This window comes from Anomaloglossus baeobatrachus, chromosome 3 (assembly GCF_048569485.1).
Source record: "Anomaloglossus baeobatrachus isolate aAnoBae1 chromosome 3, aAnoBae1.hap1, whole genome shotgun sequence".
NCBI lineage: Eukaryota > Metazoa > Chordata > Amphibia > Anura > Aromobatidae > Anomaloglossus > Anomaloglossus baeobatrachus.
This window is the reverse complement of record NC_134355.1, coordinates 562,520,976-562,548,681: the sequence shown is the minus strand read 5'-3', so window position 1 is coordinate 562,548,681 and position 27,706 is coordinate 562,520,976. Positions and strand designations below refer to the sequence as shown.

At 43.9% G+C, this 27,706-nt stretch overlaps 1 protein-coding gene across 3 annotated transcripts in view; it reads right to left on the bottom strand.

Annotated features, from left to right (window-relative positions):
• GIGYF2 (GRB10 interacting GYF protein 2) overlaps positions 1 to 27,706 on the bottom strand; it is a 308,508-nt gene that overhangs the window by 186,304 nt on the left and 94,498 nt on the right. For 2 of the 3 annotated variants that reach the window (XM_075340885.1, XM_075340886.1), the window contains exons 8-11: positions 19,708 to 19,893; positions 1,736 to 1,953; positions 1,268 to 1,445; positions 1,012 to 1,185 (exon numbers count right to left, since the gene is read on the bottom strand). In XM_075340885.1, the coding sequence (XP_075197000.1) occupies positions 1,012 to 1,185; positions 1,268 to 1,445; positions 1,736 to 1,953; positions 19,708 to 19,893 (756 nt within the window). The remainder of the gene's footprint in view (positions 1 to 1,011; positions 1,186 to 1,267; positions 1,446 to 1,735; positions 1,954 to 19,707; positions 19,894 to 27,706) is intronic. The other variant, XM_075340887.1, reaches the window with a different exon arrangement.

Genomic DNA, 27,706 nt, shown 5'->3' with positions numbered 1-27,706 from the left:
CCTGGTGATTGTGGGGAATGGGGAGGCTAATGCTATAGACTGGGGATTGTGGAGGAGGGGGAGGCTGTTGCCATAGACTGGGGATTAAGGGGATTTATTGTAGTCTGGCTTAGGGGGCCTTTGACTCTAGACAGGGGTTGGGGGGACTATTATAATAGACTAGTGTTTAGGGTGGCTATTAGTGTAGTCTAAGAGTTAGGGGACCAATTGCTGTAGGAGGGAGGTTTAGGGGGGCTTACAGAGTGAGGGATAGTGCAAGGGACAAAATTGATGAAGAAAAGTGTAAAGAGTCAGTATGATTGGAGGCTCAGTATAGAGAAGGGGACAGCATTGGGAGCTCATTATGGAGAATGGGCAGTATGGGGGTTCAGCCATCTGGTTCACTAGAGTCAGTCATCTCATCAGTTTAAAAAAATCTGTCTTCAGACATTTCGCCTTGTGTCTTGTTCAGTGGTGGTCGTTTTTCAGCCTTCCTCAGCTCAGCCATGAGCACTGAACACCTTGTACCTCTCACTCCAGTGAGATCTGGAATATGACAACACTGGAGGACAATGGCTTCCTGGTTGCGTCATATTTGATTTTCCTCACACCTTTGGCTGATAATGTGCATCTTTTTCTTAACACATTTTTTTGCTTGTTGACTATTTGTAAAAAAAAAAAAAATGTTGACGGTTTTGTGATCACACCGTAACATCTTAGTAATTTCTAGAGTGCTGCATCTCCCTGTAACAAATTTCTGGCTTTTGAAAATCTGTTAAATCTCTTATGGCTCATTTGGCCTGAGGAGATCAAGCAGCCTAAAACTTATAGACTCCTTAATAAGGGTGCTGATATTCTTAGGCCACCGCCTCCTTCATTCCACAAATACACATCACCTGATCTAATTCATCCGATAAGCATTCACATTTATATAGGTTGGAAATGTAAACTGCATAAAAACGATGATCTAGTCAAAATACTCGCCTAACAACTGCAAGCAGTGAATAAAGCGTAGTTACTCTAACATCTTACCTTCCTTATGTGTGGGTGGAGATGGTGCTGATGGCTTTGTATGCAATTTTGCTTCCTGCTCATGGTTACTGGTCACAGGGGGAGTGGTACTCTTCTGAACAGGGGAATCTGCTTTGGATTCGATTTTCTTTGCAGGTGATGGGGTCCGCTGCTCCATCTCTGGAGGTGTGGTCACTGGTACAACATTAAAAATACAATATAAACAAGAACAGAAAAAAACAAACCTTAAGCAGTATATTCACATTTAGCCAATCACCTTGTCTTTCAAAGCTGTCACTTTTGCTCATCTCACTCGATTGTTCCAGGACATGAGCTACTTCTGTCTCTTTGGTATCCTCCAAGTTGCTTCCATCAGAATCTGAATGCTCCTCTCCATCCAAAGAAGGACGGAAGTCCAGCTCCTGCTCCTCAGGAATGCATTCCTTTTGTACCTTCTGAGAAAGGAACGAATTCAGATGCAAGACTGCCTGAAGTAACAAGGCTAATGCATTTGCTGAAGAGCACAATTACAGTAAAGTGACCAAGTGGTGGCATCAAATCAAGGGTGGCTTAGGCCAAGTTCACATGTCCAGTAATCATCCGTTAGTACGGATCCAGCAGCAATCCGTTGGCAAAAAAAAAAGTTGTACAAACACAACTTTGTCAGTTAAAAAAAAAATATATATATCATTTTGGCACTCTGTAGATATGGACCAGTAAAAAAAAAAAACCCACACAAAATTACCTTGGAAGGTAGGAATGCCCCTGAAGAATCAAAAGTGCCCGTCTCATCTTCTGCGTCCTCCAGACACCATTCTGGCAAGCTGTCTCGCTCATCTTCTGCACTTCCTGAGCCACTACGGGTTCTGCGATAGCCTCGCTCATCATCGCGTTCTCGGAAATCAAAGTCAAAACGTCTACGACGATCTGGATGTTCTCTCCAGCCTGGTCCTCGAGCGCCATCTTGGTTGAATGAAAGGAGATTATTTTTTAAGATTCTGAATTAAGTGTCCAAATAAATTAAAAGCTTTCACATTATACTGACTTTTTACCAGTAATCAGTACTAAAGAGACACCATCAAGGCAGGCCATTATGTGCTTATAGGTGATTGACAAATACATCAGATTGATAGATGCAGTTACCATATTGATAGTGTTTGTAAACCAAGGGTACCCATATTGACTTATTGCTTAAAAACTGTGGTATAGATAGCACTAAGAATAGCTAATCACATTATTTGTCAAACACATAGTATGTTCAGGGTAAGTAGGTTTGCCATAAGAAGCATTAAAGGGAACCTGTCATCAGAAATTTAGCTTGACACCTAAACGTTTCCCCCTCTACAGCTCCTGGGCTGAATTCTAGCAATGTTCCTGATGTTTATGTGCCCCCTTTCTGACCAAAATAAAGACTTTATAAAGTGGTACCTTTTTTGTATTGAAATCTTGATAATGGTACACGGGGGCGGGCGGGCTCTCTGGTGGCCGTTAGTCTGCCTCCTGTCGCTTTAGGCCGTTGCCCATCGCTCCATTTCATATCTCAGGACGCCGCCCACTGCACCCGAGGTGCTGCGCACGCGAGGACCGCTGGTCACGTGTGCGCAGGCACGAGGTTATGGGCGGCACTGTGATTGCATCGCAAGTGCCCGTCCATCATCTCGTGCCCGCCCTTTCCCCTCTGCCTCCAGCGTTCCGCGCAAGCACTGGCCAGATGACTCGACGTCACCTCTCGTAACCGGTGGTGTCCTGCTCCACTCCTCCCATCTATTTCCTGCTGCAGGGTAAGATGGGAAAGAGGTGACGTCGGGTCATCTGGCCAGCGCTTGCGCAGAACGCTGGTGGCAGAGGGGGGAGCGTGGCCACGAGATGATGGGCGGGCACTTGCGATGCAATTTCAGCGCTGCCCATAGCCTCGTCCCTGCGCACACGTGAGCAGCGGTCCTCGCGTGCGCAGCACCTCGGGCGTAGTGGGCGGCGTCCTGAGATATGAAATGGAGCGATGGGGAACGGCCTAAAGCGACAGGAGGCAGACTAACGGCCACTAGAGAGCCCACCCCCGTGTACCATTATCAAGATTTCAATACAAAAAAGGTACCACTTTATAAAGTCTTTATTTTGGTCAGAAAGGGGGCACATAAACATCAGGAACATTGCTAGAATGCAGCCCAGGAGCTGCAGAGGGGGAAACAAATAGGTTTCAAGCTAAATTTCTGATGACAGGTTCCCTTTAATGAAAAAAATTTGAGACCAGCAAGAGAAAGAATGCTTCAAGAGATATTCTCAAGTCATCTCATGAGTAACTCAGAGCTGCGCAGTCTCCTCACTTCCAGGTTTCTGGCAGGACAGCTCCTCCTTGAGTGACCATTCTAGTGAGCAGCAGATCAGATCTATAGTATTAGTAAGGCCTCTTTCACACATCAGTTTATTGCACTAGTCACAATCCGTTTTGTCACTGATGCGACGGATACATCACAGATTGTAGTGAAACTGATGCTACGGATCCTGTAAAAAAACGGATCCGTCGTACCATTTTTTCTTGACTAGCAGTGATTTTACAACACTTCTGAGCATGCTCAGTTATAAAAAAACGGAATCAGACGACATCCGTCATTTGACGGATGACGACGGATCCAGCACTGGATCAGTTTTTTTCACATTTTGACGGATTGTGACTGAGGGCAAAAAAACGGATGTGTGAAAGGGGCCTAAAACTATAAAGATCATCACAAGTTCTGCTTTACCACATTCTGCCATCAGTGGTTAGCTCTGGAGTCTACACTGTTATCACTATGTTCAGAGATAACTGAACAAGCATTTGAACAAGCACACAGCTCAGAAAAATGAGATTAGTATTAGAGAAACTCTGAAGGTTGGTGATTTTGTAAGATATATAATAGTAGCTCAAAATGCGCACGATGAATCTTTTTGTGTTCACAAACTGCACCTTGTCAGAGCCTGGAAATGTAAAAAAAAAAAAAATGCTTGTAATTGTAGGTGCGTTTTTGCTATATTTTTGGTGCGTTTTTCACCACATGCATTTTTGCTGCGCTTTTGTGACAAATGTTGACAAAAACGCAGGAAGAATGAACATGCTGCATTTTTCTGTCACAAACTTTTGACAAATAAAACGTTGACAAACTGCAATGTGCGCATAGCAGATGACTTCTCATAGACTTTGCTGGGAAGTCAAATGTCAGAAAAAACGCAGCAAAAAACGAAGCGTGCGCACGTAGCCTAAAAGGCTGAGAGTGAGAGGAGGGAAGGGAGCAGATAACAAGTGCAAGTTTCGAAATTAAAGGGAACCTACCACAAAACCCCCCCAAAAAAACACGGTATTAATCTGCAGATATGGGGTTAATCTACAGGATCATAGCGTTCTGTAGCTGTGGGGCCCAAGCACTACAAGCCCAGCTACAGGGAGTAAATTAACTTTAGTCTCTGGATTTTATAGAGTCGTGGCTGGGAGAGGCTTTATTCACAGTTTAATATACAGAAAGCAATAGCTGTAACCTACTCCCTGACAAGGGCATGTGCGCACGTGTGCGTATTGCATGCATTTACGCTGCGTCTAGCACTGCAGCGTAACTACATGTGTGCTGCGTCCCCTGCACAATGAAGATTGTGCATAATCCTTGCGCACATTGCTTTTTTGAACACAGCAATTTGGATGCTGAAATTTTGATCCAAATCCATGCGTTCAAAAAGGCAGCATGTCAATTATTTTGTGCGCTTTGGATGCTGCTCCCACTCTGTCTATGGGAAAGGCAGCATTCAGAGCGCATGAAATAGGCATTTATTCTGCAGAAAAACTGCATCCATTGTGCAGTGTTTCTGTAGTGATTTGAAGCGCACATGTGCTGACAAATCGCTGCAGAATTTTCAGCATGTACGTGCGCACACAGCCTAAGGCTGCTTTCACACTAATTTTTTTAGCATGCGTCATGAACATTTTTTTGCTGCAAAAGCGGATCCTGTTTTTGCAGAGAAAAACGCATGCAAACGCATGTGTTATTTTGCAAGATCCAAGCAAGTTACCCGATATTTACCTTGGTTACGAGCGTCTGCAGCTGCTAGGAGACGGGCTCTCTGCACACGTAACCAAGGTAAACATCGGGTAACTTGCTTGGATACCCGATATTTACCTTGGTTACGAGCGTCTGCAGCTGCTAGGAGCCGGGCTCCCTGCACATGTAACCAAGGTAAACATCGGGTATTCAAGCAAGTTACCCGATGTTTACCTTGGTTACGAGCCTCCGCAGCTCTCAGGGAGGGGGAGAGAGGGACTGATCACGCCAGGCTGGTTTCTGGGCATGCTCAGTAGAGCAAGCAGGATTTTGTCTATCAGCATGCCCGTGTTCACATGCGTTTGCATGCAGTATAGTCAGGATCCAGCAATTTGCAGTATTTGGACGCAGCTCAAAAACGCTACAAGTAGCGTTTTTGAAAAAAGTTAAAAAATTGCAAGTCGCTGGATCCTTACTATAACGCACGCAAACGCAGGTGAACGCATGTTGACGCGAGTTCATTGCAAATGCATTGAAATGAAAACGCATTTGCACTAGATCCATTTTTGCGTTAAAAAACGTTCAGGACGCATGTTAAAAAAACGTAGTGTGAAAGCAGCCTTACAAATATCTGGCTCTGCACTGATGACCAAGCTTTTAATCACTACCAGGGTGTGGTTACAACTGCTGCACACTGTGTACTGAGCAGTAACTGAAGTTGAGCCTACAGCGCCTCTATAACGGAATACTGGAGGCTGCCGGGTGAACTCCACTTAATTTTTCCTGGTAGGCAGGCACTCTGTTCAGCATCCGAATGGATTCAGAATGCAACAAAGCTGAAGATTTTAAGTTCATATCTCCAGATTTATAGTGGTATTTTTTTTACATGACCAATCCCTTTAACCCTCAACTGGTGAGGTGGGATTTTTGTTACGCAACTGGTGATGTGGGGCTTCCTACACCCCAGTGTTTAGAAATCTCTAATTTTTACAGAAAATGCAAAGATAACGTTTGTTTTAATTGTTTTCTTATTGTTCGATTGATTACACATGAGTATACCAAATTTTTGACACCCACAAGTATCGAAAAATGTAATAATGATTCATTTTTTAATGAATGCCAGATGAACAAAATTTCCCTGCGGTGCTGCAAACCCCACCTCACCATGTTGAGGGTTAACACCTCTCCTGCAATGTACCCAATAGGCACCTTCAGCTAGAGCATGAGCAGAAGCTTCATGGAAACCAGCTGTACACTACAAAGATAAAATCTCAAATTAAAGAATTAAAAAAGATACAAAAAGCAAATCTAGCTAATTAAAGCAATTTATTAATTTGAAAGTGCCCCTTAAAAAGGACCATGGTGACCTGAACAAGGCTGTGGATATCAGAGTTCCTTTATTTTATACTGAGGAGACATGAGTGGGTTATGGCTACTTAGGACCTCCTCAAGGAAGCAATGACAGCACAATAAATAAATTTACTATACCTCTGAAAGGTACTTTAACCCTCAACTGGTGAGGTGGGGTTTACAACACCCCAGGGAACTTTTGTTCAGCTGGCATTCATTGGAAAATGCTGGTATGAATCATCAGTGTATTACATTTTCCGATACTTGTGGGTGTCAAAAATTTGGTATACTCATGTGTAATCAATCGCCAATAAGAAAGCGATTAAAACAAACGTGATCTTTGCATTTTCTGTAAAAATTAGAGATTTCTAAACACTGGGGTATAGGAAGCCCCACATCACCAGTTGCGTAACAAAAATCCCACCTCACCAGTTGAAGGTTAACATTATGTCACAGACCTAAGGCTTCCATTCACATTAGATAGCTGTCAGGCGACAGTTCTCTCCCTTACGTCTGCATACACGGGATTACTTGGCTTGGCAAAGGTGTTCTGTGTTCCCTATGAAAGTCACTGCCAAACTCGTGCACTCGCGCCTTATTTCCCAAACAACACAAAGGACGGAGAACTGGAAATTTAACAGGTCAGATCTTTCTCTGCTTCAACATCATCTGTTGGTGAAGAATCGAGAAGCCTCCACACTCAGCCCATTTGTTATTGGCAAGTTTGGCCGACTTTGGTCTAATGTGTATGGGAGCCTTTAACCACACAGGAAAAAAAAATGCACACAAAAAATACATTGTTCCAGATTTTCCTTTAATCGCCAAATTTCATTGGGTCCTCCTATCTCATGATGAAATTAAAGCTGAGAAACATGGAAATTTTCTGTGCATGTCTCCAGTGATCACTCATCAGATGTCACACTGTCTTGTGTGTGGCCATAATAAAACTAGCTACAGCAGAAGTTGTACCGTTTTGTCTGAAGAAAAAGATAGTTTAACCATACCACAGACTAAACTCAACCCATTAGTAACTGTCCAGACAAAAATGGGACAGAGATTAACCGCTGTCTTATCTTCAGGACAATTACAGGACTGTTCCAAGATCATGTAGAACATACTACAACCTGACAAAGAATGGGGGAACATTTTCTGCAGGTTATTTCTTTCTTATCCTGGCAACTGAAGCATCTAAGACGTTATTCAAGAGTGTGTCACTCGATCAACCCCACATCCCCCCTCAACTAGTATTATTGCAGAGTGCTAATGTTCTAGTAACGCCACTCTGCCGTTGTTCCGGTCTTTGTTGACTAGCTGCAGCCAATCACTGGGCTCATGACAACTGCATCAACGCTATGCCCAGTGATTGGCTTCAGCGGTCACGTGCGCTGTAGTTGTGATGTCACAGCCGCAGCCCGTAAACAAAGACGGGAGTAGGGGCAGAGAGGAGTCCATGGAGCGAGAACTGCTCAGTTTTATTACTTTCACCTAAAGACGCATATTAACAGAATACGTACACCTAGAACAGCCCTTAATAGTGGAACGCTGACAAGACTATACAAAACATAGGTCTTGCTGTTTTTATAAAAGTCCAACCTATTAAAGGGGATTTCTGCTACTTGGACGGCCTCTTCTTAAATGAGTAGTTACCCCATGTAAAGTGTATTAAAATAAAAACCAACTTGTATTCAGCATTGCTGTAGTAGGAGAGAAAAGGCGCAATAGGGTCTTACCCGATTTACAGGGCAGAGGGAAAAAGGGTTAAAACATACTCACCTGGCTGGGTTGTGCCAGTCACAACCCCTTAGAGAACGTGGATGAGTGCTTTAGTGGTTCAGCAGCGGCCCCGTGTCTGAGCAAAGGATATCAAAGTGTAGACTGGAGGAAAAACGGGTTTAAAAACCGCGCTAGGAAACCACGAGCAAGGATGTAAATATTTTTCTTTTATTTAGATAATTCCAACGCGTTTCGGAGACCCATCTGTCTCCTTCCTCAGGTGAAAAGAATCACTTTCAGATCAGATTCAGATTATTTTTCCCTGAGGAAGGAGACAGATGGGTCTCTGAAACGCGTTGGAATTATCTAAATAAAAGAAAAATATTCAGTTACCTCCTTGCACGTGGTTTCCTAGCGCGGTTTTTAAACCCGTTTTTCCTCCAGTCTACACTTTGATATCCTGTATTCAGCATTGGCACAGCTCCAGCGATGTCGGTGTTGGGTCTCCAGCACTAGCGCAACATTTTCTGCCGCCTGAGTGTTGCAGACAAATCAGTAGCCAGTCCAAGGAAAGAGCAGTGTTACGTGAGCCTCAGGAGACCAGGCATTGAATGGGAGGTGAGAATACTGGGGGAGGGGTTCTTGTTTATTTTCTCACTCAGGGATCAGCCTTTAATAAGGGATTTGTCCAAGTAGTAGACAACCCTTTTAAAATATAACATTTATATCTCACATTGGACACAATAAAATAAGTAACCCGTCAGTTGTCACTTTGCCTCCCATAAATAGAATAGAAAGGCCGAAAAACATTATTTATCCCAACATAATACTAATAAAAAATTGCACCTGGTTCCTTAAAAACCTTATTTCTTGGGGGACAACTTGCACTTAAGCGGCATTTCATTCTCAGATGAGTCTCCGTACACCACCGGCAATGACCGAATGAAACGTGGAAAGCGGTCACACAAAACTGAATTAACTGGGGATAACTCATCCATTTTTCACTGGTCAAGCACAGTAAGTATTAGGCTGGCAATGTACCATTGTGGCGCTATGCTGTAAAAAGTAAACGTAGCACACGCAATATATGTTCATTCCCCAAATAATGAAGACCAGAACTCTTATTAGATAAGGGACAAAGTAAGGGGTGCTTCACACATAGCGAGCTCACTGCCGAGATCGCTGCTGAGTCACGCTTTTTGTGACGCAGCAGTGACCTCATTAGCGATCTCGCTGTGTGTGACACTGAGCAGCGATCTGGCCCCTGCTGCGAGATCGCTGCTCGTTACACACAGCCCTGGTTCGTTTTCTTCAAAGCCGCTCTCCCGCTGTGACACACAGATCGCTGTGTGTGACAGCAAGAGAGTGACAAATGAAGCGAGCAGGGAGCAGGAGCCGGCGTCTGACAGCTGAGGTAAGCTGTATCCAAGATAAACATCGGGTAACCAAGGTGGTTACCCGATATTTACCTTAGTTACCAGCCTCTGCAGCTCTCACGCTGCCTGTGCTGCCAGCTCCGGCTCTCTGCACATATAGCTGCTGTACACATCGGGTTAATTAACCCGATGTGTACTGTAGCTAGGAGAGCAAGGAGCCAGCGCTCAGTGTGCGCGGCTCCCTGCTCCCTGCTCACACTGGTAACTAATGTAAACATCGGGTAACCATACCCGATGTTTACCTTAGTTACCAGTCTCCGCAGCTTCCAGACGGTGGCTCCGTGCAAGCGCAGCGTCGCTTGCACGTCGCTGCTGGCTGGGGGCTGTTCACTGGTCGCTGGTGAGATCTGCCTGTTTGACAGCTCACCAGCGACCATGTAGCGATGCAGCAGCGATCCTGACCAGGTCAGATCGCTGGTCGGATCGCTGCTGCATCGCTAAGTGTGAAGGTACCCTAAGGCTGGAGTTAATAATCTTTTTACACCATGCCAAATAATCCAAATCCGTGCCTGTCAAGGTACTTATACATAACTGGAATTCCTGTAGTGTGTATAGCAGAGATATAATCCCACAGTAATAAAACCTGCAATCGTTACAAATATTTACATAGCTACATGCTGCTGAAAACAGCAGATCTATTAGAGCCAGGTCATGGAGGAGTTTATTGACTGCTGGCAAATAAAGACAAATTTGTCATGAAGCAAAACACCACTGATTATCCCCAGGATGACAGATTTGTTGTATATATGCAAAGGCTTCATCTCCGTTTGGTCAAAACCTATAGGTCTCTTACTTTGAACTGTGTACACACACACACACACACACACACACAACCTACATTGATGAGCATTTGAAGTTTTTTTGTAAGGGGCACACCATGCCACTAGAACAGTGTTTTACAAAAGAGCCAAAGTTTAGCAACATAAAACCTATATTTTGCCCAAAATGTGATGATCATAATTAGAAAACAATAGTAACTATAGCACAGAGAAAGATTATAAGTACATATTTTGAATGTAACACACCAATCCGTAGGACGTGTACAGGCCTTTGCTTTGAATGACTTCAGCACATCTGACCACAGGACATCACTGCTCTGGCGTGATTTTAGTCCATTCTTCTTCCAGTCTTTTCCACAGTTCTATGACTGTTGTGGGTTTCTTGGCCATAACTTTGTCACCAAGGATTTTCCAGAGGTTTTCTATTGGGTTTAGATCAGGACTCTGGGCTGGCCATTTCAGTGTTTCAATGTTTTCGGTTTCAAAGAACTGCTTTACCTGTTTTGCTGTGAAACAGGGGACATTGTCCTACATGTAAATTGCTGGCTGATTGAGTGACGAACGCAAGGAAGGAACCACGTGTGGTTGAAGAAGGCTCTGATACACTTGCATTTACTCTGCCATGTAGCAGTATGAGAGGTCCAACTACTGCTGCAGAAAACATTCCCCAAACCATGATACTTCCTCCACCACCTTTCACTGACGTCTAAACACACTTTGGGTTAAGTCTTGCCCCAGTTTGTCGACGAACATAATGTTTCCAATCAGACCCAAATAAATTAAACTTGCTTTCATGATTAAAATGAACTGTGGACCACTTCTCCCCTGTCCACACAACATGCGGAGGGGAGTCTAGCCTTTTGATTCTTTCTGCTAATGAGCAGTTTGATCACTGCAGAGTGGGCTTTCAGTCCAAATGCACTTAAACATTGTGACAGGGACATTATGACAAGATAGTTCATTACCCTGTTCAGTAAAGAACTGGGAAACAATTCCAGCTGCAGTGTTGAAACGATTACCAATTGAGATTCTCCACATTATCCTGTCCTCTTTTGCATTTGTCTTTCAAGAGCAACAAGCCTTCTTGGGGGACTAGAAAAAGTTTGCGATGTTGTAAAGAAACAATAGTCTCGAAATCACAGACTTCCCTTACTAGGACAACCCCTTCTGATTCCACGTTTCCCCAAGGTAAAATAAAAAACCTATACTCACCTCAACGGCTGGCGTGGTTTCAGCGGTATTGGAGCTCACGTGAGTATAGGCCTTATTATTTTACCTGGGTAAACGTGGAATCATAAGGGATTGGCCTAGTAGTGGACAGCCCTTTAAACAATTATAGTGCTGTCGGTCAATCCAAAAAATTAAACCTGAATATTTATGAAAAGTAAAAGTGAGGTTTTGTCTTTCTGATAAGGAGAATATCTGTGTGTGCAGAATTATTACGTAGCTACATTAAAAATGTTAAAAGGTTTCCCCATATTAATTTTATATTTCCTATGTTTTTGTGAGAACAACTACTCATTGTACAAAAATACACTTGTGTCATTTAACAAAATATATATGTATGAGTGACCAATATCACTGCCCTTCTGTTAAGGCTGGGGCCACACGGGGGACTACTGCGAACCTCTCCCTCTCTCCTCCGTTGCCGGCAGTTGTAATTCTCGCCCTGCACTCTCGGTACACCGGTGTACTACGAGTGCAGTGCGATTTTTCTCTCGCCCCATAGACTTGAATGGGTGCGAGAGAAACAAGGATCGCATTACACCCGCAGTATGCTGCGACTATTTTCTTGGTCCGATTAGGGCTGAGAAAATAAATCGCACATGGGTGCTAGCACATAGGCTAACATTGGTCTGAGTGGAATGCGATGTTTTATCACATTCCACTCGCTCCGATTTTCATGCCGTGTGTCGTAAACCTAATAAGAGTAATAAAACTTCCATCTATGGAGTCTATCAGCTTCTTAATCTGTTGGATCAACTTTTTAGGCTGTACCAACCACAGCCTCCGAAGACAGCAGGACCCTTCATCAACGAAAGCAAAGAAATATAAGACATCTCCAGAAAATAATCCCTAGCACATATTTCAGAGCCAAAAATAATATAAAGACCATGTCTTATTTTTCGGGAAACATGGTAATCTCCCTTGCACTCTCTGCCAAAAGAGCAGGCTTCTATAGTTACACCTGACCACCTACAAGCAATGCAGAAGTGTTGAGCGCTGCAACTTGCACCACATAAAAGTCAGATGCAAGGCACCAAGCAATGGACTCTTCTGCCTGACACCTGCTGCAGCATGACTTTCAGGAACACAGTTTCTGGTGTTAACTTACAGGAATAGTGACACAGCGAGATGGGACAACACTACAGTAAATCTACCACTAAACATGTCAAGCATTGCCCACACAGCGTACAATGGCAAAAACAATAGAGTGTTAAAGCAAACTGGTAAGAGAAAAACACTATGTACGTGTAGTCATACTACAAAATATGTGGATGTTTAACTGGATGTTTGGGTGCAGGGAGAAAATGAAGTTAAACTCTTCCTACAGCCATTCCCTTCCAGTCCAGGGCAGGGTCGGGAGGGCTGTGAGCAATCAGAGGTTACTATACAGTGAGCACACTAATCACTTCCCCTGATCCATGAGTGACATCCTGATCAGCATAGTCACACTATGCAGTGCTAATTGTCACACAAGGATCAGTGGATGGGATTACACTGCTTGCAATGTACTGGGCCCAGACGGAGCACAGCACAGAGCTCTTTAGAAGCTAGCAGCTGCATGGAGAATATAGCTTTACTTTCGCCCTGTGGCCAAACATCTGGTTTAGACACCTGCATATGTGTAAAATGGTATTATCTTGCAGCTTAGCACTATGGCTAATAACATTCAAAGGGAAACCATAACAGTGCTATTTTGTAAGGGGGCAAGTAGGGGATCATGAAGTTCACACCCTTCCTGCTGAGAGGATAGTGATTTCTGCTAGGGAGAAGGACTGCTGTAGAGAATACCCCCCTACTTAAATAAATTAAAAGTATAAAAATTATTATGCTCTTCTGATGCCTTTTTTTGTTCTTTGATATCAGTCTTCAGCTCTTTTATAACTAGCACCGGAAATGTCGTTACTGAGCGCGACTCCGGAGGAGTGTTCATTCATCCGCTCATGTATATAGTCTGTTAGTCTTAATATATAATATTTATTCATTTATATAGCGCTGTTAATTCCACAGCACTTTACATACAATGGTAACACGGTCCCCATTGGGGCTCATAATCTAAATTCCCTATCAGTATGTCTTTGGAGTGTGGGAGGAGATCGGAGAACCCGGAGTAAAACCACGCAAACACGGGGAGAATATACAAACTCCTTGCAGATGGTGTCCTTGGTGGGAATTAAACCCAGGACCCCAGCGCTGCAAGGCTGCAGTGCTAACCACTGAGCCACCGTGCCGTCTTGTATTATATGTCCATGATTAAGACCCATCATAAGGGTTCGCAATGTGTAAGACGCAGCTTTTAATCTTTTGGATGTTCTACCAACATGTCTGTTAGTTATTAATATGAAGAAATAAACAGTTTTTTATTTGTGAGATGTGATGCTGGAATAACTTTTTTTCTGCCATTAAATAAATTAAAGTACACCCAAATCTAAGATCATTCAATCATGAACTTTCCTTTAAAGCACCACTCCAGTGTTTTGGGTTTTCTTCACTGATTGAGTGGTGCTTTAATCCCAACTCCCCTGCCTCCCATATTTTACTCACTCCCTAAAATCTTCATCTTTAACAAATGTCGATGAGGTCCGCGCACCCTTTTGTGACTAACTTCTGACTGTCCGGAAGTCAGACATTACGGCATAAGCTCTCAATACAAATCTATGACAGCCAAAACACTGCTCTCATAGACTTGTATTAAGCTGTGACCTCTGGCTCATTCCATGAAACACCAGAGCATTCGGCAGGTTACAAACTGCAGAAGACCGATTGGAGTGGCGCTCATATTAGATGAAGATGCCAGAGGGCGAGTATAAGACTAGGCAGGGGACTAGTCCAGCTGTGAAATAAAAAACATAGTGTGGTGATTTAAATATGAAAATTAGAGATAATGGTACATTGGAACATTTCCTTGTGCGTAACAGGACAGCAAGGTATTTGGGTTCTACTATACCTAATTTTTTTTTTCTTATAAACTAATCATCTACCAGCAATAAAATGAAAAATAATAATTTACCAATAAGGGAAGGAACCTCTCAAAATTAGGAAGAAATAAAACTCCACAAGACATGACAATTCTAAGAAAGTCTTACATAACATTAATTTATTAAGCTTGAGAGAGAACAAACTGTAGATAAATGGCAGTCTTTATGAAGGGTCAGTGTTGTTCCCTGGTGATCCACCATGTGGGTGACCTCTGGCTAAATGCACATTCCTAAAAATCATACTGCACCGCAAACTAACCCTCGCGTCCAGGCAGAAGCCACATACACACTCTTGTACCTTTTCCTATACAAACAAGTGATTGTTCTTCCCCCTACAATATCGTCTCTTACCCCCCACACACCATACGCATTAGGCATGACCAACTGACCACCATCCTTTCTACAAGGAATCTTTCTTCAGGAGGCCCGAGGGATAAATAAAAGAAGAAGAGCATCTCAAACATAAAAGTCATCCACCAATAACCTTTAAATACTCAAACAAGTCATGATAAAGACTGAAGACCCAACGTGACCGCCCTATAACCCAATTATATAACGGTCCAATCACCTCATTGTTAGTCTTTTAAAAAAAAAAAAAAAAAAACATTTTAGATTTTGTACGCGCAACTACCAAGCTGCAGTGGAAAAGCCATACAAAGTTTAGGCTAGGGGCTCCACTATTTAACAGGGTCACCGGTCAGCCGCTATAAAATGACTGGATTTAACACTTTCACGTCAGAGCCTGTTTACTCCTTCCTGAAGGGGCCAATTATTTCCATTCTGACCAGTGTCACTTTAAGGCTGGGGCCACACGGGGATTAGTGCGAGTGCTCGCATGACACGCGGCTCACGCTCGCAGCACAGAGGGAGCAGAGTGTCATGCAACTGTGGTCCGATCCGGTGATCAGACCATAGCTGGGAGGGGAGGGCCGGCGCTGCGGAAAATTTATCTCCCCACTTTCTCCATTGACGGCTGATGTGAGAATCGCATTGCACTCCATTGTAATGCGAGTGCAGTGCAATGTTTCTCTCGCACCCATACACTTGAATGGGTGCAAGTGAAACAGGATTGCATTTCACCCGCAGCATGCAGCGATTGTTTTCTCGGTCCAATTAGGGAGCTGCCCCATAGAGTAATATTGGTCCGAGCGGAAGGCGATCTTTTATCGCATTCCACTAGCTCCGTATTATTTGCAGTGTGTGCCTAACCTTAGTGGCAATAACTCCTCAACGCTTCATCAGATGCAAGTGATTCGGATACTGTTTTTCCATGACACCTTGTACTTTAGGTTAGTGGTAAATTTTGGTCAATATTATTTCGCAATTTTCAAACTTTAGACTTCTTATGCCCTTAAACCAGAGTTATGTCACACAATCATTTACCACATGTCTACTTTACATCAGCACCATTTTTTTTAAAACTTTTTTTTGTTATAAAAGTTAGAAAAGTTAAGTTTATCAGCAATTTTTCCAACAAAAATGTCACTTTAGCCTCATATTTTTGCATTTCACAAAGGTAACAGGAGAAATTACACCATCCAATTTGTTGTAAAAGTTCTCCAGAGTTCGCCGATACCCAATGTGTGGTGGAAAACTACTGTTTGGGGGCACGGCTCAGACCGGAAGGAGCACCATTTTACTTTTGGAATGCAAAACTTTCTGGAATCCTTTGCGGACATGGTCGAGTTTTTAGAGCCCATAATGTGTCTAAACAGTGGAAACTCCAAACAAGTGACCTAGTTTTGGAAACCAGACCCCCAAGGAATTTATCTGGAGGTGTGGTTAGCAACTTGATCACCGATGTGCTTCACAGAATTTTACAACGTTGAGCCATTAAGATGAAAAAAAATAAATTCATCTTTCCCACAAAAATGTAGCTTTACCCCCAAATTGTTTTATTTATACCAGGGTAACTGGAAAAAATTGTTGTGCAATTTCTCCTGCGTACAAAAATGCCTCATATGTGGAGGAAAACTAAGGTTTCGGCACATGACAAGGTTCAGAAGAAACGCTAATTGACTTTTGTAGCGCCCTTTTGGCTGGAATGGATTGCAGACGCCATATCACATATGAAAAGTCCCTGACAAGCCAAAAAAGCAGAAACCCCCACAAGTGAACCCATTTTGGAAGTTACACCTTTTGAGAAATTCATTTAGAAGAGTAGTGAGCATTTTTAACCCTCAGATGATTCACAGAACTGTCTAATATTGCTGAACTGAGTAAATGTAAAATTATCATGATTTCCAATAAAACCTTGCTTTTGCCAAATTTTTCATTTTAAAAAAAGTGTCAATAGGAGAAAGCAAATGGTAAAATTTCTAATGCAATTTCTCCTGAGAACATCAATACACCATACATGGTCAGAAACTACTTTTCAGGCTCAGTGCAAAGCTCAGAAAGGAGGGAGCGTCATATTACACCAGATATGTATACATTTTTTTTTTATATTTTTATGGTTTTATTTTCAATTAAGCAAATTGGGGGGGTGGGGGGGGAATTGAAATTTTAGGTTTTTTTTATTTTTTCATAATTTTAAAATCTATTTTTATTTTTTTTTACATTATTTATTTTACTAATCCCTCTAGGGGATTTGATCACGGCACAGTCTGGACACTTGTTCATTTTGGCTGATCAGAGCTGCACAGCTCTGATAAGCAGAAATGCAGCGTTCCTGTGTGAGCCGACACTCTGTCAGATCTCACAGGAAAGAAGTCATGATAGCGACAGGACTCGTCGCTACCATGGCAGCAATCTACTCCCTGTGATCGTGTCACGGTGCCGTCGATGGCAGAGAAAGGCGCAATTTCTGCCACAACCAGTCAAATTGCACAGTCACATTTTGACAGTGCGATCTAAGTGGCAAGCAGGAGCGGGTGGATCGCACATCCACCTGCACCTGTTAGCCACACGTCTGCTGACTTGAACAGCAGACATGTGCGGGGATCACCACCACCAAGCAGCCGGCAGTGATTACCGCTATACGACCAAGGATGTACTGGTACGTTCTTGGTCGTAAAGGGGTTAAACTGTGTGACTTGGGTCAAACGTTTTGGATATCCTTCCACAAGCTTCTCATAATAATTGGTGGGACTTTGGGCCCATTCCTCCTGACAGAATTGGTGTAACTGAGCCATGTTTGTAGGCTTGCTCACCTTGCTCACACCTGCCTTTTCAGCTTTGCCCATAAATTTGCAATAGGATTGAGATCAAGGCTTTCTGATGGCCACTCCAAAACATTGACTTTGTTATCCTTAAGCAACTTTGTAACCAGTTTGGCAGTATACTTCGGGTCACTGCCCATTTGGAATACCCATTTCCTTCCAAGCTTTAAGTTCATGGCTGATGTCTTGAGATGTTGCTTCAGTATTGCCACAATCTTCTTTCTCATGATGCCATCAATTTTCTGAAGTGCACCAGAACAACCTCACATGATGCTGCCAACCCCGTGTTTCACAGTTGATGGTGTTCTTAGATTTCAAAGCTTCTCCCTTTTTCTTCCAACTGTAATAATGGTCATTATGGCCACACAGTTAAATTTTAGTTTCGTCAGACTACAGGACACGTCTCCAAAAATTAAGGTGTTTGTTCCTGTGTGCATTTGCAAACATTCATGTGACTTAATGTTTTTGGCTTCTTCCTGGCACAGTGGCCTTTCAGCCCATATTCATACAGTATTTGTTTCGCTGTCGATAATGACAGTCTTACCAGCTTACACCAGCATCTCCACAAAATCTTTTGCTTTTGTTCTTGGGTTTATATGCACATGTCTGACCAAAGCACGTTCATCTCTGGTACACAGAACCCATCTCCATCCTGAGCAGTATGATGGATGGATATTCCAATCTTGTTTGTACTTACATATAATTGTTTGTACAGATGAATGAGGCAACTTCAGGTATCTGGAAATTGCACCTGAGGATGAATCAGACGTGTGCAAGTCCACAATTCTCTTCCTGAGATCATGGCTGATTTCTTTTGACTTTCTCGTGATGCTACACAAAAATTTAGGTGTGCATTAAAACACATCCACAGGTGTGTCTCTCATACAGATGTTGCCAATTAACCTATCAGAATCTTCCAAAGACATGACATGTCCCAATATTGTTTAAAGGCATAGTACTCTTAGTGTATATAAATGTTTGACTTTGCAAAAAGTAATAAAAATGCCTTAAAACATTCTCTCTCTCATTATTCTGGCACTTGGCAAATATAAGTAATTTTGGTTCCTAATTGACCTAAAACGGGAAAGGTTTAGTCTGATTTCATGTCAAATAGTGAGAAAAACATGCATGTGTGTCTATTTAGAACGTGTATGTAAACTGCTGGTTTCAACTGTACATGACTCATGTTTGTGATAAATTTACTGTAGTAAAATGGTAGCATCACTACTGATATCAAGTAGCTGAAGTGCAGCACAGATTCATCTCATCTAAAAGCCTAGATTCTTTGATCAGGAATAGAACAGACATTTAGAGAAAATTTCATAACTTTCCCAAATTCTTATGAAAAAATATTCTTCATACACTACATTGAACCGCTATACCCAATTTATTCTGTATTGTAGGAGTCGGTCCATTTTACACTGACTCCACCAAAATGGACACCGACTCCACAGCCCTGTTTATTATGGCGTTTTATTCCACATTTTCCCCAAGCTCAGTAATGTTTGTTCTTTTTTTTTTGCAGAATTGTTAACATTTCTCCTCTCTGATGTTTTTTTTTCCTCCAGCCTAATGATTACCTATTTTTCTTCCATTGAAAGCCCCTTTAACTGCATGTGGTGGGTTCACAACAACAGCTTCAAAAAGCAAATGTCACACCTGGAATCAGCTCCAGACCTTTTACCTGCTTAAATGATAATGAGTTAATGAGGGAATAGTCCTATACAGAGCTTTTGAGATAATTGTCCAATTGCTTTTGGTCCCTTGAAAAAGAGGTGGCAACATATTCCTAAACCCTTACTCTACTCAATTAGGATGAGAATACCCTCAAATTAAAACAGAGTCTGCACTCTAAGCCCATATTGATTATATAACTATCTTGAAGATGTTTTAGCAAACAGCTAAAATGTATGTGTCAAAATATTTCTGAACCCATGTCCTTATGGGACACGGCCCTAACATTAAAAGTTGATCCCCACATTATTACAGAACACCTACTGCTGACAGCTCAGACATCTATTTAAAGTGTTGATCTGTCACAGTTAGCTTATATATTTGTATACAGTGCTCACCTGGACTATGAGACCGCCATCTTTCCCCATCTCTTCTGGGTGCTGCACTTCTCCAAACACCTCCACCTTCCTCTTCCTCACCATTTATCTCCTCTCTCAGGCTCCGCCAGTTCCCACTCTCCGAGCGGATAAGCTCATGCTTTCTCGCAGCAGGTACTGTGCCGCCCTCTTCAAACGCAGGCCGAACTGGAGGTGGTTATAAGAGAATTAGTCTCACACTATCACCTGCTCACTTTTCTTCCAAGATCAGGAAACTACAGCTATGTAGCACTACTCAGTATTACTGAGCAACATCAAAAACACAAGTTAAAACCTCCCACAGAGTTTAGATTGCCAGCGGACCCACCAAAATTCATCATTCCCATTTGACCATTGGAAGACCAGTGGCCTTGTACCACTCAGTAAACCTTGATCTCCTACTATACTCAACTAACTCTGACAACATGTATGAGAAAACAACACACCAAAAGCCAAGAGTAAAGTCTTATGTTTAGACAGATGAGACCACCAGGCAACATTACCATCCATTGCTGGGTCTGTATGCCAAGCAAGTTGATATTAATATACAGACATTAGCTCCTGGCTCTTGTGGTGCTTAGCTTTGTTACCCCACAACTTAACTGACCTACTGTCGTACAACACTGACCAATATATCAGCTCCAGAAGGATTGTGCTGCTAAGTTGTTTGTATTGCTTAGATATGCTGCTATTATTCGGATAGGCTGCTATTATTCGGATGAGATCATTTAAGTTAAAAGGAAAACCAAACACTGCAGCCCCTTCATTAGGAGAATGATGGGGGTCCCAAGGGTGGGATACCCACTCATCATAATGTGACAACATATCCTTTCAAACAGGGATAACTCTTAATACAACTGTAACATGACAATACCAAAACACTTAAGGTTAAACTAAATTTTGCCTTCGATAAAATCTTATTTATTAATAATTTTTTCCTGGAAGGGAAGTTCTGAAACTTTGCAAATCGTTTTATTAAAAAGGATTTGTCTTCATTTCTGTAAAAAAATAAATAAATAATAAAATAAAAATAAAAAACAAATAATTGCATGGAAGTGGCTTCCACACCACTTTTGGGTATTGGATCAAAAACCAGCAATGCAAATCTATGAGTTTGTATAAATCGGACAGCACTCAGATGACATCCGAGTGTGGTCAAATTTCCAAAAACTACTAGATGGGGGGATATATCTCTCTATTTCCCTATGTAGTAGAAAAACTGATGATGGTTGGATGAAAAAGAAAAAATTTGGTCCGTTTTTCTCGTACGCGGAAAAAAAAGCTGTTTAAGGCGTAAGGGTGATACAAGACTTTATGGTTGCACATTCGAGTATCACATTTTTTTTGGGCATCATAGCGGATGAAGGTTTCAATGTGTGCAGCTAGTGTAATGTCACACTAAAAAAAAAAAAAAGGTAAAGAAGGCACAGATGGACTAAGAAATGCCTTTCAAATGAATTTACTCCTTCAACAAATATAAAATGAGCCGTGATAACTTAGGATTTTCTCCTCCAATATAACAATCTATAGGCATTCAAAAGATGATCATGTAGTGCTGGACAGGGCTGAGAGAGAACTTTAGGAATGGTAATTTATGTGCCATGTCTCTGAACACACCATGCCCCACACGACAATTCTGCAACAACACTGTATTACGGCCAAATTGGTTAAGAGACAAACAGTTGAACTTAAATTGTGTGGTGATAAAAAACAAATATGATACTTAAATTTGCTATTTGGCTCTAATTTTCAAGATCCAGAGCAGGTTACTTATGACTAATGATAGGTGGACCCGAATATACCCGGGATCGGTATCTAGGACTTTGTGTGGATTACACAGGCACCTTCTGTTTTTGGGGTTAATAAAGGGGAGAAAGAGGAAAGGGGTGGTTGTAGTATGTTTCCAATAAAGAATTTATTTTTCGATGCCTTATGTGATTTATTTCATTTTACTTACAGATTAGTAATAAGGGGGGGGGGAGGTGTCTCATAGGCGCCTTCCATTACTAATCTAGGGCCTAGTGGCAGCTGTGAGCTGTCATTAACCTTTTATTACCCTGATTGCCACTACATCAGGGCAATTTTGATGGGCTGGGTAAACAGCCGGAATTGTCGCATCTAATGTATGCAACAATCCTGGGTGGCTGCGGGCTGCTATTTTTAGACTGGGCGGGAAGAAATAACAGTGGGTCCTCCCTAGCCTGAGAATACCAGCCCCCAGCTGTCTGCTTTATCACGGCTGGGTATCAAAATTGGGTGCAAGGCCCCAAAAGCAACCTACAAAACCTTGCCAAAGATGGGGATAGAAAAAAAAAAAAAACAGCACTTCCAATATACATTCAGGGGAACAAAGGACTTTAATAGCCCAGTGACAAAGTTTCAGTTCCAGGGAACCCTCCTCAAGCCAGGATTGAAGAAGGTTACCGTGAACTGAAACGTCATCTCTGGGCTATTAAAGTCATTTTTTCCCCTGCAAGTATATTGGAAGTGTTGGAAAAAAGGAGTTTGAATCCAGCACTGATAAAATAAACTTCTTGCTTTATTCCATCACGTCAAAAACACGATAATGAAAAAGATTAAGACATCTCCAAATTAAAAGGTGGCCAAATTACGCGTTTCGAACTATATGTTCTTGATCACATTGAACATTATGTTCGAAACGCGTCATTTGGCCACGTTTTAATTTGGAGAGGACGTAATCTTTTTCACTATCGTGTTTTTCACGTGATGGAATAAAGCAAGAAGTTGATTTTATCAGTGCTGGATTCAAACTCCTTTCTTCCTGTGCTTCTATGTGGCTACTGGCCACAGGATCAGTGCATGGTTTCTACATACTCCCGTTGGCTACTGTGAGGAGACGTCTATGTGGTGAGCTGATATTTATCTTTTTTCCTTTGTCTATATTGGAAGTGTTGCCACTTTTTTTTGGCTAGATAGTGTTACACACAGGGTTTGGGGAATTGTGCTTATGTTCCTGAATGCAATTACTATATTTGAATAAATGTTGATTTTTATTTTTTTTTGTTCAAGAATAAATGTTGATTGCTGTTCATGGAAAAAGAAATAATATAAGACCCCATCTTATCTTTGGAGAAACACGGAAAAGTAACTATTGCATCACAAAGGTGAAACTTAACTACTATGATGAGGAAAGCCTTTATTTTGAATACAACCTGTATTTTGGCTGCCGAATCAGGACAAGAGGTGGGCTCAACACATATGCTGCAATAGATGGGCATCACATCTTCTCCCAGTGGTTGCATGCGAGGAGGCAATCTATGCGTTTTGCAGTCCTAATAATCTGGAAAGAGCCAACCAGGCACACCACCAATTACTTTTTCAGCATGGCTATCGCAGGGGTAGCATGACGGAGAGTGGTCCCCTCTATTTCAAGTGTCAGGATATCACCGTGCATGGCTACACGCATACTTGCACAGGTTAAATCTGCTGGTTATGCAGATTCTCCCCTTTCTGGTGCTGCAACAGTTAAGCAGTTTGCTTTGTCTCCTAACTTAGGATGAAAAAGACTTCTCAGCTGTTCTGATTCTCCCACTCACCTTTGCTATAAAAACTCTCCTCCCATCTCAGGAGTTTGCCAGTGATAGCTTAGCTATACCTAGCCTCTGGAGTGGACTTGTGAACTCTCGACTAAGAGGTCCGTTTTAGAGATGTAGCTGGAGATTGCAGCGTGGAATTGTGTGGCGTTTTTCCTTTAATCCCTTCTCACTGTGCCTCAATGGTTCCAGTTTACTCTCTTCCTGTAGTTTGGTGTGCTTTGTATGATTGTGGGGGGTTTTTTTTTGTTTTTTTTTTTTTTTTTTACAATTGTCAGTCTTATTTTCTCTGTCTTTAACCTAGAGTGAAACTAGTATATGGGCTGCCCTGCGCACTAGACAGGGTTGTGTCCAGGGAAAGACAGGAACAGGAACATGATTGCTGCATGGTGTGAAAAAAAGTCTACAGACGTCAGGGAGCTCAGGGTTGCTGAGGGCAAGTATCAGAGGTTGTTCCTCCCAGTCCTTTGCCAGTGGCAGTGTATCTTTTCTCCCGTCTTACCATGCACCAACTAGCCCCCTTGGTGGAGTGCGACAACCAGGAGCTGTACTGGAGTAGTACCTGGTGTCTATAGTAAGACAAGTCCAACCTCATCATCAGAGGCTCTGGTGAAGACACAATGAGATTTCACCAAGATATTGCTGCTACGGAGAACAGATATCAAGGAAAATGGAATCCATCAATGCTTGCAGATTACTGTTGGACAATTGTAAGACTCCTTTCAGATTGCGTTTTTCCCTACGTCCACAGGTCCAGTTAGAGCATCCGTCCGAACCACCCCTCCCCCACTCTGCAACGCGTGTTTCGGACGCATGCGCCGGCAGGGCCATTCAATGGAATGGGGCATACTGCGTTAGCGTGTGCTCTGTTTTGTGCCATTTTTGCACATTTACGTTTTCTGCAGACGGACACCTGAACGTAGTCGAGTACGTTCGGGTGTCCATCTGCAGAAAACGTAAATGTGCAAAAATGGCACAAAACAGAGCACAAGCCAACGCAGTGTGCTCTATTACAGTGAATGGCCCTGCCGGCACATGCGTCCGTAACACGCTTTGCGGGGTCAGGGAGGGGCGGTTCGAACAGATGCCCCGACGGGACCTGTGGACGTAAGGCAAAACGCAATATGAAAGGAGCCTAAGAGATGATCCGATGGAAGAATATAAGAAACAAGCAATAAAGTTGTCACTGAATCAAGAGCACATTTTGTAGTGCAATTGCTGTAACGGTTTATAATTTGCAATAGTGTTTAGACAGGTTTTAGTTATTTGAATTGTTATTGAGTTTCCACCAAATATCAGAAAATTGGAATACCAAAATATTCTGCATCTTTATATTTGCAAAAATAATGTTTCAAAGTGCTAAAGCTTTTATGCATTAACTAGAAGGTGGCCCGATTCTACGCATCGGGTATTCTAGAATTTACGTATTGTGTAGTTCATGTATGATCTTTGATATATATATATATATATATATATATATATATATATATATATATATATAGATGTTGTTGTGTGTAGTTACCAAGTGTTTGTGTAGGGGCTGTACATGTTCTGGGTGTTGTCTGGGTGTGACGGGGGGTGAGAGCGGTGTTGTATGTGTGTTGCGTTGTTTGTGGAGCGCTGTGTGTCTGTAGCGTTGTGTGTGTGTGTTGCGCGGTTTGTGTGTGTGTTGTGTGTTTTGGGGGGAGGTATGTTTTGTGCAATGTGCGTGTTGTGCGGTATGTGCGTATATTTGTGTGTTGGGTGTTGTGTGTGTGCAGCGTTGTCTGTGTGTGTGGGTGTCTGTGTAGGGCAGTTGTTTGTGGTTCCCAGTGTGTGTGGTGTGTGGTGTGTTGTGCAGTGTGTGTGTGTGTGTGTGTGTGTGTGTGTGTGTGTGTGTTGGGGGGAGGTGCGCACTCCCAAACGTGCTCCATCCCCCATGCAGCGCACTCCCCATCGTGCTCCATCCCCCATGCAGCGTACTCCCCATAGTGCTCCATCCCCTATGCTGCGCACCCCCCATCGTGCTCCATCTCCCATGCTGCGCACTCCCAAACGTGCTCCATCTGCCATGCTGCGCACTCCCAAACGTGCTCCATCCGCCATGCTGCGCACTCCCAAACGTGCTCCATCCGCCATACTCCGCACTCCCCATCGTGCTCCATCCCCGATGCTGTGCAGCCCCCCATCATGCTCCATCCCCGATGCTGCGCACCCCCCCATCGTGCTCCATCCCCCATGCTGCACCAGCATCAGCCTCTCTGCCCCCAGCATCAGCTTCTCTGCCCCCAGCATCAGCTTCTCTGCCCCCAGCATCAGCTTCTCTGCCCCCAGCATCAGCCTCTCTCCTCCCAGCATCAGCCTCTCTCCTCCCAGCATCAGCCTCTCTCATCCTAGCATCAGCCTCTCTCCTCCCAGCATCAGTCTCTCCTCTCTGTCCCCAGCATCAGCCTCTCTCCTCCCAGCCTTCCCCAGCATCAGCCTCTCTCCTCCCAGCCTCCCTCCTCCCACCCTCCCCCAGCATCAGCCTCCCTCTCCCAGCCTCCCCCAGCATCAGCCTCCCCCAGCATCAGCCTCTCTTCTCTCAGCCTACCTCTCCCAGCCTCCCTCCTCCCAGCCTCCCTCAGCATCAGCCTCCCTCTCCCAGCCTCCCCAAGCATCAGCCTCCACCAGCATAAGCCTCTCTCCATTCCAGCCTCCCCCAGCATCAGCCTCCGCCAGCATCAGCCTCTCTCCTTCCAGCCTCCTCCAGCATCAGCCTCCCTCTCCCAGCCTTCCCCAGGATCAGCCTCTCTCCTCCCAGCCTCCGTCCTCCCAGCCTTCCCCAGCATCAGCTTTCCCCTCCCAGCCTCCCTCAGCATCAGCCTTCCCCAGCATCAGCCTCTCTCCTCCCAGCCTCAGCCTCTCTCCTTCCAGCCTCCCCCAGCATCAGCCTCTCTCCTTCCAGCCTCCCTCAGCATCAGCCTCCCCTTCCCAGCCTTCCCCAGGATCAGCCTCTCTCCTCCCAGCCTCCTTCCTCCCAGCCTCCCCCTCCCAGCCTCCTTCAGCATCAGCCTTCCCCTCCCAGTCTCCCCCAGCATCAGCCTCCCCCTCCCAGCCTTCCCCAAGATCAGCCTCTCTGCTCCCAGCCTCCTCCAGCACGCCGTGCTCCTCTGCCGACACGATATCGCCGGATGCTGTGAGTGTGTGGATGCGATGTGAGGTGTGTGTGAGGTGTGTGTGAGGTGTGTGTGAGAGTGAGTGTGATCTGATGTGTGTGTATGTTTGTGTGTGTGCTGTTATGTGTGTGCGTGTGGATCTTCCGCGGCAGCAGGACCTTGATCCGCTTGTAACCATGCGAGCATGGTTACCAACGCATCCACACCACTCCCGTGCGAGCGGGGGCCGGGGGGGGTGTTGGGGAGTACAGTACTCACCTCCGTGACAGCAGTGTCAGTTCGGGGAATGCGAGGGGGGGGGGGGGGGGGGGGGGGGAGTTCAGTACTCACCACCGTGACAGCCGTGTCAGTTCGGGGAATGCGCGGGGGGAGGGAGGGGGCGGGGCCAGAGCTAGCGTGCATTGCGTGAGGGGGGCGGGGTGTGGCGTGGCCGAATTGCCAATGCCTGCAGGGTGCCGGGGCGAGAGGCCAATCTGTGGGGGGGGCGGAGCCTGGGCGAGCGGCTGGCCAATCCGTGTGGGGGCGCAGCCTGGGCGAGCGGCCAATCCGTGTGGGGGGGCGGGGCCATGGCGAGTCCAGCGGCCAATCAGCTTTGTGTCACCGTAAGGACACAATTTTGGAGCATGACAGACAGACAGACAGACAGACAGACAGACAGACAGACAGACAGACAGACAGACAGACAGACAGACAGATAGACAGACAGAATAAGGCAATTATATATATAGATTACTGTATTTTTCGGACCATAAGACGCACCCTGGTTTTAGAGAAGGAAAATAGGAAAATAAAATTTTAAGCAAAAAATGTGGTCATGACACACTTATGGGGTGAGGATCTGCTGCTGACACTATTATGGGGGTAATGTCCTCAAATTCTCTACTAAGGTACCCCATCCTGGTAATGATCCTCCTGCCATTTAATATATATATATATATATATATATATATATATATATATATATATATATATATATATATATATATATATGCCCCTCATCCTGGTATAGCCCTATCTTGCTACATACTGCCATCCTGGTATATGCTCCCATCCTGGTATATGGCCGCATCATGCTATATACCCCATCCTGGCATATGGCCGCATCCTGCTATATACCCCCATCCTGGTATATGGCCGCATCCTTTTATAAACCCCATCCTGGCATATGGCCACATCCTGCTATATACTCCCATCCTGGTATGTGCTCCTATCCTGCTATATAACCCTATCCTGGTATGTGCTCCCATCCTGGTATATACGCCATCATCCTGCTCATATACCCCCCATCCT